We start from the raw sequence: 15,874 nt of genomic DNA, 5'->3' as shown, positions 1-15,874 counted from the left end.
TGTGCAGGGACCCTGGGCATCTTTCTTTTGGGTCAGTAGAAAGGCCTCTTTAATGTCCTAAGTTTTCATAACTGTGACCTTCATTGCCTACCGTCTGTAAGCTGTTTGTGTCTTAACGACCGTTCCACAGGTGATTGTTCATTAATTGTTTATGGTTCATTGAACAAGCATGGGAAACAGTGTTTAAACCCTTTACAATGAAGATCTGTGAAGTTATTTAGATTTTTACGAATTATCTTTGAAAGACAGGGTCCTGAAAAAGGGATGTTTATTTTTTTATATCTCATGAGTTTATATCTCATTATACAAGATATTAGAGCAGTGTCCAGATTGTCTTTCAGTGTGTAAACAGGTCCGTCTTTTTGCGGACCGGCCCACAATTCCATGGTAACTCCTTGGAGAAACGGTGTCATCTCTCTCCATCCTGCTGTCCAGTGTCTGCTGTAGTACATTACAGTACACTATGTGCAGCACTGTCAACCACCAGAAGTGTGGTTAGAATACACTCACAAACAGTTGTAAGCCCTGTAGCTGCATCAGTTTCACACTGTGTTGTTAGCCAGTTGATGTTTTTTGTGTGACCTATTTCCATGTTGAAAATATATTTTCTAATGAAGATAAACAGACAACTTGGATTGGTTTACTTAGAAAATGTTTTATCGTAAAATAACATTTCCTGCATAGAATATTGCATGTAGGTCTTTATTAAGTAAATCACTTGAAACATTTGAAACAAACAGAAACAGATTTACAGTTAGAATATAATTATTTATGTACATTTTGGCATTTCTAGGCTTGTTTTGACTTCCCTATTAACTTTCTCATGGGTCTTTTCTTCTTCTGTGGTACTGGATTTACACTGGGAGACTCTACTTCCTCTATCTCTTTATTCTTTTTCTTCTGTGGTACTGGATTTACACTGGGAGACTCTACTTCCTCTATCTCTTTATTCTTTTTCTTCTGTGGTACTGGATTTACACTGGGAGCTATCTCTTTATTCTTCTTCTTCTGTGGTACTGGATTTACACTGGGAGACTCTACTTCCTCTATCTCTTTATTCTTTTTCTTCTGTGGTACTGGATTTACACTGGGAGATACTCATCTCTTTATTCTTTTTCTTCTGTGGTAGATTTACCTGGGAGCATCATCTTTTATTCTTTTTCTTCTGTGGTACTGGATTTACACTGGGAGAATATTTATGGTAGGATTTACACTGGGAGATTACTTCCTCTATCTCTTTAAAACAGCCTGCATCATTTGAGGGAGTGAAATATTTATGTAGTAAGGGATTGAACAAAAAACATCTCAATTGAAAATGTTTTTAGTCCAAGATGGAAAACAGATGGCTGAAAGATGAAATATGACATACCATAGCTTCAGATAAGTGAAAGGCTTTGTGGTAGTTGAAGGGCTTGGCTGAGTTGGGGACCATCGCTTCCAACATGTCATCCCCGTACATCACAATCCTGATAGGAAGCAAAGGAAACAAAAATATTCCACAATGGCTAAAGAAATTACATGATGATATGTGTCTTCAGAGGTCCTGTTTGCAATATTGAACATATATGTTTATAAAACATTGCTTAACAATGAACCATTTCCATTAATTTCATAGGGTTCTTTTGGAAACATTTTTGAGAAATTATTATATTGTACCATATTTGATGTATTTGATCCAATTCATAACCTTTTTGTCGTACACCTTGAGTCTATAACCTATTTGGAGTAGGTCTACCTGTCGTAGGTGTGGTCGTTGCTTGTGTTGGCTGTGGTGTCCACATCATCTCCAATCACCCAGTGGAACTTCTTGTCACTACGAATACGGATATTTGTCATGCCTTTCTTGGTGACATAACTTCCGTCCGCATTGAAATCGCCCAGGATCATGATGTTCTGCCAGAGACACAAACAGTGACACTAAAGTATTTCTATGAAGAATAAAAAAAAAAAAAATGTATAATATTTTTTTTATTAAAGGAAAATAATAAAGAATATACAAAGAAATCAAAAAATACATATATATTTTTAAATTACTTCTATATTCTCTTGATTTTAAGCTAAATGCTGTCAACAATGATATAATGTTGTGTTAAAAAGTGGATAACACTTTTTAAGGTGCACGTTAGCTATTCATTTGTAGTGTATAAGTGTGTATATAAGTAGCCAATAAGGCCTTTATTATGTCTTATTAGTAATATATTATAACTTAATTAAGGGTTTTCTTAATCAAACATCAAACTTACTTAATAACCTCATTGTTGGTTCCTCTCTAGGTTTCTTCCTAGGTTTTGGCCTTTCTAGGGAGTTTTCCTAGCCACCGTGCTTCTACACCTGCATTGCTTGCTGTTTGGGGTTTTAGGCTGGGTTTCTGTATAAGCACTTTGAGATATCAGCTGATGTACGAAGGGCTATATAAATACATTTGATTTGATTTGATACAGTATTTAATAAAGAGCAAATTACACAAGAAACAGACTCTTAGTGAGCGTTCTCAATGTGGAACTAATAAGGTCATCGTACCTCAATATGTGTTCCCTGTTCTAAAGCGGTATCTTTCGTTACACTTTAGAATAGGGAACACATTTTATGTACTATGTCCTTAGTAGTCCTACATTGAGACAGCTTACTAAGAATATTGTTCCTGTGTAACTTGCCCTTTATTAAATACTAATATGTCTTTATTATGGCTAACAAGGAGGTTTTAAAAGGATTTTCCAGTAGCACATGACAATGTTTGAATAAGAAAACACTTAATTTAGGTGTAATATATGACTAATAAGACATAATAAATACCTTATTAGCTACTTATATACACACGTTTAAACTACAAATGAGTGGAAACTATTTGAACCTTAAAGTGTCAGTGAACCTTAACTTTCAGAATAAGAAGTGTGTGTACCCAGGTGAGCATTTAGTAAGTAAACCTACATCAGTCTTCCACTTCCTCTTCACTACTTTCACGACGTCGTACAGCTCATCCAATTCCTTCACAGAGTCTTCAGGCTTGGTGTGCACCGGGATCAACACAAGGTCTTTCAGCACTATAGGATATAAAGCTATCATGTTGTACTATAGTATTACTACAACCAGTCTCTATCCCCCCCCTCAGATACTATAGTATTACTGATGTACCAACCAGTCTCTATCACCCCTCAGATACTATAGTATTACTGATGTACCAACCAGTCTCTATCACCCCTCAGATACTATAGTATTACTGATGTACCAACCAGTCTCTATCACCCCTCAGATACTATAGTATTACTGATGTACCAACCAGTCTCTATCACACCTCAGATACTATAGTATTACTACAACCAGTCTCTATCACCCCTCAGAAACTATAGTATTACTGATGTACCAACCAGTCTCTATCACCCCTCAGATACTATAGTAGTACTGATGTACCAACCAGTCTCTATCACCCCTCAGATACTATAGTATTACTGATGTACCAACCAGTCTCTATCACCCCTCAGATAATATAGTATTACTACAACCAGTCTCTATCACCCCTCAGATACTATAGTATTACTGATGTACCAACCAGTCTCTATCACCCCTCAGATACTATAGTATTACTGATGTACCAACCAGTCTCTATCACCCCTCAGATACTATAGTATTACTGATGTACCAACCAGTCTCTATCACCCCTCAGGTAGGATAAATATACAAATAGGAACTAAAGAGGATAGATGGTAAATAAATAATAACTTACGTGAAGACATTACTATAATACTACCTGTATTGAGACAGGTGAAACAGAGCTCTCTAGTGAAGACATTACTATAACACTACCTGTATTGAGACAGGTGAAACAGAGCTCTCTAGTGAAGACATTACTATAACACTACCTGTATTGAGACAGGTGAAACAGAGCTCTCTAGTGAAGACATTACTATAACACTACCTGTATTGAGACAGGTGAAACAGAGCTCTCTAGTGAAGACATTACTATAATACTACCTGTATTGAGACAAGTGAAGCGGAGGATGTAGGGCTCTCTAGCGAAGGCGTCCTCGTCTCCCACCTGGTTGTCCTTATACTGATAACTGTCAGTCAGCTTCACATGGTCCTTTCTGGCACAAACAATACATGAGGCATCTGTCAACTTACAGCTTATCACGTTCATCTACAGGGCCCGTATTCATAGTGTCCCTGAGTGGGAATACTGATCTAGGATCAGGTCTCCTACACATGTTCAAGTTCATCTACAGGGCTCGTATTCATAGTGTCCCTGAGTAGGAATGCTGATCTGGGATCAGGTCTCCTACACGTATTCACGTTCATCTACAGGGCCCGTATTCATAGTGTCCCTGAGTGGGAAAACTGATCTAGGATCAGGTCCCCATTGCTGTTTATGTACACTTGTTCATTATTATCTAAAAGGATCAGTTAATTTCAGATCTTAGATAAGCCTCAATGTAAGTGAACTCGGATTTTGTTGTCTTTTATTTTTATTTCCTCATACTCGAACTTCTCATCCTCCCACATGCTCATTTACAGCAACGACCTGGGGAATAGTTACAGGGGAGACGAGGGGGAAGATGAATGAGCCAATTGTAAGCTTGTCTAACAACACATTGTGTCAGTACCTGTAGAGGAAGACAAACTGTTCCTTGTAGGTGTCGCGCCCCAGTCTGGTACTCTTCACCATGGTGTAAGGATGCTTCTTGTTGGCCCTGCCAAAAGGATATAACACATATTATAAACTGGGTGGTTCAAACCCTGATTGCTGATTGGCCGACGGCCGTGATATATCAGACCGTATATCACTGGTATGACAAAGCATTTATGTTTACTGCTCTAATTAAGTTGGTAACCAGTTTATAATAGCAATAAGGCACCTCGGGGGGTTGTGGTATATGGGCAATATACCACAGCTAAGGGCTGTGTCCAGGAACTCTGCGTTGTGTTATACCTAAGAACAGCCCTTAGTCGTAATAAATTGGCCATATACCACAAACCCCCTTGTGCCTTATTGCTTAAATGCCTTTTTCTTCAGTGGCATGGATTACAACAGTAAGGTATTAATCACTGTATTATATAGATGTGGATATATGACATATACACAGGAGAATTGCTAGGGATCCAGGTATTATTGTATGTTTTAGGTCAGAGATGGAGAAAATACCTTGTGTCATTCAGCTCTTTAAGGAACGTTGTCATGGCCTGGCCAGTCCTATCAACCACTTCTAGGATCAAAAGACACTGTAGCGGGACACAATCTGGCCATATGGAATAGAATAGAATGGGAATGAATTCAATAGAATATAATGACAGACTCAATGTTGAATATTAAGTATGAATAGAGAATGTGAATGTATTTCCAGAACAATGAGAGAATAAGCACCTTGATGAGATATTTCAGGACGTTCTTATCAGCCACTTTGCTTGTGCCCAATCTTCTGACGTTGAAGGACGCCACCTTCATGATTGCTACGGGTAATAGAGCAGTTATGATACATCTTAGTAGTTGGTATAGAGTCTTGTCTATAAACTGTCTGAATATATTGGGGTGGCAGGGTAGCCTAGTGGTTAGAGCGTTGGACTAGTAACCGGAAGGTTCAAATCCTCGAGCTGACAAGGTACAAATCTGTCATTCTGCCCCTGAACAGGCAGTTGTGGGGTGTGCACTGTTCCTAGGCTGTCATTGAAAATAAGAATTTGTTCTTAACTGACTTGCCTAGTTAAATAAAGGTTCAAAAAAAAAATATATATATATATATATGTCAGCCAAGATGATTTGTAAAAAAAAAAACTAGATATTTCACACACAAAAATATTTTATTAGTGCAGTATATGTTTCCGTTCTCTTCACCATACAAAAAGAGTTGAGACTTCCTGACGTTTTAGGGTAGAAATGATCTGCTAGAAATGATTTGCTTATTATAGACCCCACAAAGTGTTCATCGGAGTCCGGTTCAGTCCTGGTCATTTAATTCAGCTGTAAATTGTCAATAGATATCAGACCAAAAGGCTTTAAAGACAGAAAGGAGAACACTAGCCTTGCAGACTGTCTGACATCAAGAAGAGCGGAAGCCTCAAAACATCTGACATATGCACACAGTAGCTTCCTGTGCAGTCTCACAGCAGTTTTCGCACAAAGAACATCAACATGAAATATTATGCAAATCTCTTTTCCTCAGTTTTGTTTTTGTTGGTACAAAATAATGATATTACAAACAATTTTATGACATTTACTCAAAGGATATTATTGAATAAGGTCGATTGATAATAGTTCCATATTTAGTCTATTTGAACCGTATACAATTTTTTTCATTATTCAAATTCATTACCGTGGTATGAAGATGTACCCAGGAGTTGAAGGATGCTCTGATGCCTTAAGGAAACAGCAGAAATCCTCTTCAGAGAGAACGTTGTATGGCCTGAACTGCACTACATAACCCACTCTCTCCCTGTATACCTAGGTTGTGACTAAAGCTTTATAACATAGCACTTCCTGTATCTGAAGAACAGTTTGGGGTGTGGAAGTTTCTTTGTGTTTGCATATTTTCTTCCCATTTCCTTGTCACAGTGACATTTGTGTCCCTTTACACACGGACACCGTGCTTTCTGATTCACTCAGGCAGGCCACTTTCTGCCTAACCGCTCAGTTGTGAAATATGTAAACATATTACTTAGTTACTTAGAGACCAGGTTCTATATAGTGCACCGAAAACGTATCTGAGATAGTGACCATGTTATTATTGGAATTAGAGTTACCTATAGTGTTGGGAACCTGTCATCTGGTCCCAGTGTATCCAGAGCCCCCCCCACACACACACACACACACACACACACACTCCTTCCATATTTTGTTAATGTTTATTAGACAGGATAGAGAGACAGATAAAGAGGAGAGAGTTTTCTGAAAGAGCACGGTTCCGGAGTTAAACCTATGCTGCAGCAGGTCAGAGTCTATAGGCTATATGTGTTAGAGGGGCCACTTACACCACCAGAACAAACTAAACCACAAGGCCCCCCATTTTTTTGGGCCCCTCTGATTATCAGGGCACGTTTCCAACATGTCATGAACAGGATTGGCCTTCCATGTGCAATTTTTTTTTTTAGAACAATAAATGCAAACAGAGCCTAAAAAAATATTATTTTGTTTGTGTTTGTGTGTTGTAATTTTAGTGAAGGAAAAAAAGCTTGAGGCCTTTCCTGACTTTTACGGTTTATACACTATAGTACACAGCAGAGACATCTAGAGATGTCAACTCTGACAGGATAGCCTGTCAGAGGCTGTAAACTGTAAACCAGAGCCTGTCAGAATACTGTAAACCACAGTATGTATCTGGAATAGGTATTTCTCATCTGTCATCATGGGTAGTCTATGAGTAGCTCAGAAGTTACTGTAAATCTGAGTGGTGGTGGCAGGCCTGCAAGACCATTTGGCTTTTGAGAGGGGCCCAATCTGCTAGGGCACCAACACCATCTGCTAGGGCACCAATGCCATCTGCTAGGGCACCAACACCATCTGCTAGGGCACCAACACCATCTGCTAGGTCACCAACACCATCTGCTAGGGCACCAACACCATCTGCTAGGTCACCAACACCATCTGCTAGGGCACCAATGCCATCTGCTAGGGCACCAATACCCTCTGCTAGGGCACCAATGCCATTCACCAAAATAGCTAATTAAATTGATTTGATAACCGAACAGCACCAATAAATAATCAGCCTACATGCCACATTTTAGGTGACAGCCTATGCGTATTGGCTATAGTCTTTCAATACTATCACTCATTGAGTAACTCAAGTTGAAGGCCGACCGGGGTACTGCAACCTGCCATTAGCAACTAAATTATCCTTATAACTTCTTCTGTGTGGGATTTTAAAATGATCAGTTCAAGCACACACATCTAGTTTATTAGAAGCAATATATCTGGTTTATTAGAAGCAATTACTCCGCAATGCAGAGTGCCTGGACACAGCCCTTAGCCGTGGTATATTGGCCATATATCACAACCCCCCGAGGTGCCTTATTGCTATTATAAACTGGTTACCAACTTAATTACAGCAGTAAAAATAAATGCTTTGTCATACCAGTGATATACGGTCTGATATATCACGGCCGTCGGCCAATCAGCATTCAGGGTTTGAACCACCCAGTTTATAATATGTGTTATATCCTTTTGGCAGGGCCAACAAGAAGCATCCTTACACCATGGTGAAGAGTATCAGACTGGGGCGCGACACCTACAAGGAACAGTTTGTCTTCCTCTACAGGTACTGACACAATGTGTTGTTAGACAACAAAATCCGAGTTCACTTACATTGAGGCTTATCTAAGATCTGATTTAGGGGGTTAGAACAAAGATCTACATTTTTCCATACACTATAATGAGGAATCCTGTTTTCTGCTAACAATGACTGCAGTGCGGCCTTGAACTTCCATGGCTTCAATGACAGGAGGCAGACGTTTTGAGCAGTGAAACCAGACTAATGTCCTGCTCACATGCCAGTTGGAATTCAGAAATTTCAGAGTTGCTAACTGGTTGAAATCAGCAGGCGTATAGCTACAACCAGCATGTGAACAAGGCGTAAGATTGAATTGACAATCATTCCGTAAAACTGAAATCAGTTATGTCCTCATTTTCCAGAGATAATCTACTGTGGCAATTTACTCTACACATATTATTAATATAAAGCTTGAGATGGTGAGTATAGTTCAGCACAGGAGTATAGTTCAGTACAGTAGAGTATAGTTCAGTACAGTAGAGTATAGTTCAGCACAGGAGTATAGTTCAGTACAGTAGAGTATAGTTCAGTACAGTAGAGTATAGTTCAGCACAGGAGTATAGTTCAGTACAGTAAAGTATAGTTCAGCACAGGAGTATAGTTCAGTACAGTAGAGTATAGTTCAGCACAGGAGTATAGTTCAGTACAGTAGAGTAGAGTTCAGTTCAGTAGAGTAGAGTTCAGTACAGTAGAGTAGAGTTCAGTACAGTACTGTAGAGTATAGTTCAGTAGAGTATAGTTCAGTAGAGTATCGTTCAGTACAGTAGAGTAGAGTTCAGTACAGTAGAGTAGAGTTCAGTACAGTAGAGTAGAGTTCAGTAGAGTATAGTTCAGTACAGTAGAGTAGAGTATAGTTCAGTAGAGTATAGTTCAGTACAGTAGAGTATAGTTCAGTACAGTATAGTATAGTCCAGTACAGTACAGTACAGTAGAGTATAGGTCAGTAGAGTATAGTGTGGCACAGTAGACTATAGTTCCGTACAGTATAGTATAGTCCCGTACAGGAAAGTAGAGTATAGTTCAGTACAGTATAGTTCAGTACAGTAGAGTTTGGTTCAATTAAGTATAGTGTAGAACAGCAGAGTATAGTTCAGTACAGTAGAGTATCGTTCATAGAGTATAGTTCTGTACTGTAGAGTATAGCTTAGTACAGTAGAGTATAGTTCAGCATAGGAAAGTAGAGTTTAATTCAGTATAGTTCAGTACAGTAGAGTATAGTTAAGCATAGGAAAGTAGAGTTTAGTTCAGTACAGTAGAGTATAGTTCAGTACAGTAGAGTATAGTTCAGTACTGAACCCTGGTCATATTAGGGTCAGTAGCCGGATGTTTTTCCAGACCATGAGACACTATAAATATATAAATAAGGCCCCCTTGTCAGGTCAGGAAAACTCCTGGCCCTACAGGATAATAATGATTCATTTACAAGTGTGTCATTTGATCTTGTGTTCTTGTCCAAATAGGTCCAGTAAGCAGCAACACTACACTGAAAATCAGCACTCGTCTGGGAAGAAACAGATACAAGGAGCAGTGTGTTTCCGTACAGGTACAACATTACCCTCATAAAGCTCTATCTGATGCCCATCATCTTTTACATTGTGATCTGATAAATATATATATATATAATGCAGGACTAATGCTATTAAATGTGTTGCGTCGTTTGTGCTGAAAAGGGATGATTTGGTGGACTTGGTCGGCGCCTTGCAATGAGTACAACCAGGCTGAAGATGTGGATGCCTTCGCCAGGGACCTGTCCATTTTCCGCTTTAAATGTCTCAATATTGGTAAGGGGCACAGGAGCATTGGAATTTAGCGTGATCCATTCACATGCCATTTGATTTAGCAAATCATATGTGAATGTTAAACAGACAGACAGGTGGAAATTAAAGCAGAGAATAAAAGTCCGTCCATAAACAGATGTAATAAATGACTTCTCATCTCTTCCTGGGTTTCTCAAAGCTAGAGGTTCTGATCGCGGTGCACACCTAGCCTGATGACTCAACAGGAGCTGGATGAGCTTAATGATGTCTTCATGGAAGTGAAAAATAAATGGAAGACTGATGTAAGTTCTGAGATAAGCCATTGACAGAGCTTAACACCACCCTTGGGTTTAGAAAGTAGACCTACAGTATGAGCCTTTAACAAGTCAAATACAAAACCAGCCACATCTTGATTTAAAGATAACTCTTATGTGTGAGAATAACATTGATTTATGAACAACCTGTTCTCATAAAAACCCTGTCCTCATTCCTGATGACAAGTGAATACATCTGTTGTGTCTCTTGTACCAGAACTTAATGATCTTTGTTGACTTTTAACGCAGACGGGTCCTACGTTTCTAACAAGGACACGAAAACCGCTGCAGTGACATGTCCACTGGCTGATTAAAGATGACTGATACCACAGCGAACACAGGCAACGAGAACACTTGACAGGTGGCTCGCTGATTTAAAAAACACGTCTGAAAATGGTCGATCACCTATGGAGATAACGTGCACATTTTTTTTTTTGGGGGGGGGTGTTAAAATGTCATAAGGTATTATAAAACACATTTACTTGTGTAATATGACTGCTGACTTGTTCTGATCCACAGATTACATGCTTTACACCATCGTGCCAAACTATTCTACTTTCAAAAGGCATATATGTATGTTCTAAAGGAGATGGACGTACACACGCTAGACAACACAAGCCAAGTTCAATCCTGGCAGATGGTTTGATTAACATTATTATAAACTATATGAAATTAACACTTTAGTAGCCTACAGTGACCCTCTGTCTACGCTAGAAATACATGTAAAAGGTGAACCCTCTGGCTTATATCTCCACATGCTTTATCAGGCCCCTGAAGGTGAATGACCATTAATTACCCTGTTGAGGTACAGCTGAAAGGACAGACACCAACTAAATACAGCAAGCAGCATCATTGCGCTTTATTCTGAATCTCCCAAACTTTCCTCTTAAGGAAAATCATTTAAATGAGGTAAACAAGCAACATCTTTTAAACACACATCACTCCACACACATTCAAAAATCCGGTGTCAAAATCTGAACAATAAAATGAATTGTAAATAAGAAGACTAATTTTCTGGAACTGGGAAACAGTTCATGGACAAAATTGGACTGTATGAAGAGAATTTAGGGAACGGAAGAGAGAACCTCAACGAGAGAAGCTGAATTTACTGACACAGATGCTAAAGATGCAGGAGGCCAAGCTTGGAAGAAGTGAAACTGATTACATTTGACCATAATACACTATATTTGTGCTACACATTATAACGGGGCCGTCACAACATCATGTTGGTATGTGTAGTGTAGCTACTGATCTATTGCTGATGTGTTTCCTGACTGAATCTCAAAGATTACAGAGGAGTGTAAATACAACAGTAGTTACAAGACTTTAATAGTACACAACTTTTTCCTTTACAAGAACACACTGGAAATTATTTTTAAAAAGGGTCATTTCATGTATTTTACCCATTCTTCAATGGACCCAAACAAGAAAGAAAAATATGGGGGTGGGGAGCTGTGATTCAGCAAATGAGTGCATGATCTTCTAACGCCAAATCACTTCTTTCCAGACTTCTTGATTCCGCCACCAGCTGAAACAAAATGGAAAAGTTCAGAAAAACATCTGAAATATAAAATATAAACTTTTTGTAGAAAACTCATGTAGTGAGGCACTAATGTATAGCCTCAAAGACACCTGTGGCAAGCAGAGTACATTGAATATCAGGTAAGAATACCCCCCCCCAAAAAAAGCTAACACTGCCACCTAGTGTTGAGAATCAATAGGCCTATTCTCCTCAGTACTTGAGATACTTTTTTGTTATCCTCTGCAGTATAAAAACAGTTAAACTTTGGCATGGGTAAATAATACTATATATCTGGAGTCCGTGAATGGGTGGTTGGGTAGATTTGGGGCAAGTTGAAAGTCCACCCTTTGATTTAATTTTGGGGTATTGTTCAGTTTCATCAGAAAAAGCGAAGAATCCTGATTAGATTCTTATTGTCAACAAGAACAAATACATTATTCTTTACTCAAAGGTCCTTTTCCTGCTGCTTTCGTCTTCAACGCCTCCAAGGCTTTCTGGTCTTCTTTCTGCTTTTGTTTGAAGGCCATTTCATCCTGGATTTGACAAAGCAAATCTGCTCAGGATTACAATGGACATAACACAGGTCCACATTTGAATGTATTCGAAATTTCAAAAGATCCTGATTCGTTCCTTCAGAATGATACAGGCTACATACAACATTGTGCCAACAACACAATGACTCACATCATCCATCTCCTTAGTCGCTTTCTTGGCAGCTTTTAAGGGCTTCTTCTTACCACCTGTAAGACAAGAACACATTGAATTAATATGAATCAATACCGCATATGAGCATCACACAAAGCCCAGAAGGTAGCATGCTTACGTATAACTAGCTAAACTTGATTAAGACATGTGGGAGAAATGTACACATTATACAGCTAGCTAACCATCTAGCATAACTGTGATGCATTTATTAGCAAGCAGATGTTAGTACGAGCAATCAACAATATATGAACATATATGGTACATACGAATGCCATCCCTGTAAATAGATTGAACTTTCTAGCCTAAGTAGCATGGCCATCTCTTTGCTTTGCTTTGGCATGGCTTGACAGGCCCCAGCTATTCAAGCTACAGTATCTAGCTACATTGCAATGCATTGCACGAGTTGCTAGTTAGCTAGTCTGGACAGTCGAAGTCGAAACTTTTCTTCAATCTAGTAGAGGCAATATTACGTTTCCTCTGAAAATAAATATCGAGCTTAATGTAAAAAAAAATGTAAATGTGTATCTCACCTTCTCTTCCGGACATATTTGATACTTTTCAAAAAAATCTAAATTAAACAACTGAGCTAGCGTATTAGCAGTTGCTTACTAATCCGCGCCGTTAGGACCTTACTTCCGCTCTAAACCGGATGCAGGATGTTTGCGATGCGCCTGATCATAAAAGCATCATTCACGTTCTGTAGCCAGCTGATAATTTGCCGAACAATCAACACTTGAAGACAACCGGTAGGTGATTATACTTTTTAAGGTACAAATAAAAATCAGAGAGATGAATAGCTACGAGTATAACATGACGTTAATTTAGGCTTGGGTTGCCTTAAAGCAAGTTTGCAAACTGTCAGCTGGTAGCTAGCTAGGTAGCTGTGCTCGCTAGCCCGTTCTTTATGGTAATTGATTGGGGGTCTCAGCCACTGCATCATGCATAACATCCAAAATGGCCATAGATTTTCAATGAATTGCATAAACATCAGCATTGTAGAGGTCAAATGAGCAGTGTTAAAAAAGTATTGATGAACATTCATTGATACATCGAACCTCAACAGCCCACCCATATACTGTACTTTGGTACAGGGTTTGACTATACTGTTTTACAGGTGGCAGCTCCAATGTCTTCTGCTGTAGTGTCATAGTGAATATCACCGACTGGCTTCTCAATGAGGTCCGGAGGGAAACCGCTCATACCATGGTGCCATGGAACTTCATGTCTCTACCGTTTCCACATCCCTTGGACGGTCAGAGGGACTGTGTATTCCAGCAGGAGCTACAGCACACAACAACAGAAACCACCACAGCCAAAAGATGACCGAGTTGATAAACCTGCTGTGCCTATTCAGGAGCATGCCATAGCTACAATACAGAATCTGACTGACTTGGGGAAGCAATGGGGGCAGAAGTCTATGAGCACTGCCTCAAACACAGTTAACTACTGGTGGGAGAGGTACGAGGAGTTTGTAGGCCTGAATGAAGTCAGATATGCCCAGTCTAAAGTTACAGAGGTAAGACAATATGCAAGCCAGGTGTATTGAACTGGAGGTTTTGGTGCATTTTTCACTGTATCTATCTTGTCTTACTATCTCTCCACTGAGTTTTCCATGACCTGACCAGGAGAAAACCCTAGTTTGTCTTGGGACCCAGAGTTTGGTCAGATTATGCATCTCTTTCCTGATCTTGTAAATGTTGTCATGTTTTACTTTAGGCAGAAAAGGCCTTCATGGTGGCCAGAGGGATGGTGCGTGAGGCCCATGGCAGCCTGGAGGCCCTACAGGTCCGGCTGAAGGAGGTGAGAGATCGACTGGATCGGGTCTCACGAGAGGAGGCCCACTACCTGGAGCTGGCCACGCTGGAGCACAAGTTGCTGCAGGTAACAAATGTCAACACAGAATAAAAATGGAACATACACACATCTGTAGTGTTGCACTCTATTTAAAGAAGCAAACATTCTCACAATGTCTTGACCATAGGAGGAACGTCGCATGCGAACAGCCTACGAAAACGCAGAGGGGGCTGAAAGGGAGAAGTTTGCCTTATTCTCAGCGGGTGTACGTGAGAGCCACGAGAAAGAACGGACGCGGACGGAGCGCACCAAGAACTGGTCCGTGATAGGCTCTGTACTCGGTACCTTCATAGGGGTCATGGGTTCTACCTATATCAACAGGGTACGCCTACAGGAGCTGAAGACTTTACTACTAGAGGCCCAGAAAGGACCAGTCAACCTACAGGAAGCTATCAAAGTCCAGGCCAGTATGCATAAGTCTCAACAAGAGGAACTGAGAGGCCTTATAGACACCCTGAGGACGATACTACAGCATAGAGCAGCTCAGGCTGAGAAAGATGTGAAGAAGCCAGTGGCAGGTCCTGTTCTGGTTCCGGAACCCATCGTGGTTCCGCCTCCACCCCAACCCTCTCCAAGTGCGTCTGAGACAGTTCTAAAAGAGATATTGCTCTATAGCCAGAAGGCACAGGTTCTTATAGAAGGAGTCCAGCCCCAGCTTGGGCAGCTTGACCAGGGTGTTGGGAAGGTTGAATCAGAACTCAAGGACGTGAAGAATTTAATTGAGACGTATCATAGAGAAGAGAAGCCACCTGTCGTGATAAGACAACAAGATTCACAGATGTTTGTATGTGAAACAGAGAGTGTTATGCAAGGAATTGACCAGACGGAGAAAAGACTTGAGGCTCAGATAAACCAGACTACCATGTACAACACTGTTCTGGCTTACGTTGCGCTTGCTGTCACTGTACCTGCGCTGTATATTTTCTTTAGAGGTGTTTGACTAACATTATGTACTGTAAAAGAGTGTTATTAATCTAAACCAGGTCCATCTTGATTTACAATGAAATAATTACAAATTAATATTGTGATGTGCTATTCATGTCTTTTATACAGGGAAAATGAACCATGTAATGATGTGAAATCAATGACTGTATGAGAGTACTATAATTATGTTTAAATGCAATACATTATCAAATATTTTGAATTACAGTACTTGATCTATTAAAATGTAATATGTTGTCAAATATTTTATGTTTTGAATGTAGATTTGTTATATAAATTAATCCTAAATAAATTGTCACTCCTAGAAAAAAAGAACATAAAACGTGTATTTCACACACAAATGTGCTCAAGCGTGACAGCGTTGCCCGATTTATTTATCAGTTGGTCCTATGACGGAAGTTATACATGCGGTAATCCGAATCTTCCGGCTTGCTGGGCGAATCAAAACGAGTGCACCTAAATGTTCTCCATAGGACTGACCAATCACAGAGCCATTAATTAGCGCCGACCAATCATAATACTGAGTTT

The 15,874-nt window shown here is 39.7% G+C and overlaps 2 protein-coding genes and 1 pseudogene across 4 annotated transcripts; 1 reads left to right on the top strand and 2 right to left on the bottom strand.

Annotated features, from left to right (window-relative positions):
• Positions 1-1,301: 1,301 nt before the first annotated feature.
• On the bottom strand, positions 1,302-6,459 carry LOC121847722 (annotated as a pseudogene).
• Positions 6,460-11,635: 5,176 nt separating this feature from the next.
• On the bottom strand, positions 11,636-13,211 carry LOC112222026 (translation machinery-associated protein 7). The gene is made up of 4 exons (XM_024384560.2): positions 13,081-13,211; positions 12,530-12,585; positions 12,291-12,378; positions 11,636-11,851 (listed from the first exon to the last, which is right to left on the bottom strand). Exons 1-4 carry the CDS (start codon positions 13,094-13,096, stop codon positions 11,817-11,819), a joined length of 195 nt encoding a protein of 64 aa, XP_024240328.1. The 5' UTR covers positions 13,097-13,211; the 3' UTR covers positions 11,636-11,816.
• On the top strand, positions 13,186-15,590 carry LOC112221994 (mitochondrial potassium channel). Of its 3 annotated transcripts, none has more exons than XM_024384502.2 (4): positions 13,186-13,296; positions 13,665-14,066; positions 14,267-14,431; positions 14,532-15,590. In XM_024384502.2, the coding sequence occupies exons 2-4, from the start codon at positions 13,725-13,727 to the stop codon at positions 15,342-15,344; spliced, it is 1,320 nt and encodes a 439-aa protein (XP_024240270.1). In that variant the 5' UTR covers positions 13,186-13,296; positions 13,665-13,724; the 3' UTR covers positions 15,345-15,590. The 3 variants fall into 3 exon arrangements, with proteins under 3 accessions (XP_024240270.1, XP_024240279.1, XP_024240289.1); XM_024384511.1 differs by having other exon boundaries at positions 13,221-13,300; XM_024384521.2 differs by having other exon boundaries at positions 13,256-13,296; positions 13,642-14,066.
• Positions 15,591-15,874: the final 284 nt, after the last annotated feature.

The sequence above is a fragment of the Oncorhynchus tshawytscha genome, linkage group LG02 (genome assembly GCF_018296145.1).
Source record: "Oncorhynchus tshawytscha isolate Ot180627B linkage group LG02, Otsh_v2.0, whole genome shotgun sequence".
Lineage (NCBI taxonomy): Eukaryota > Metazoa > Chordata > Actinopteri > Salmoniformes > Salmonidae > Oncorhynchus > Oncorhynchus tshawytscha.
Note: the sequence above shows the minus strand (reverse complement) of the source record. Positions and strands in the feature narration are given on the sequence as shown.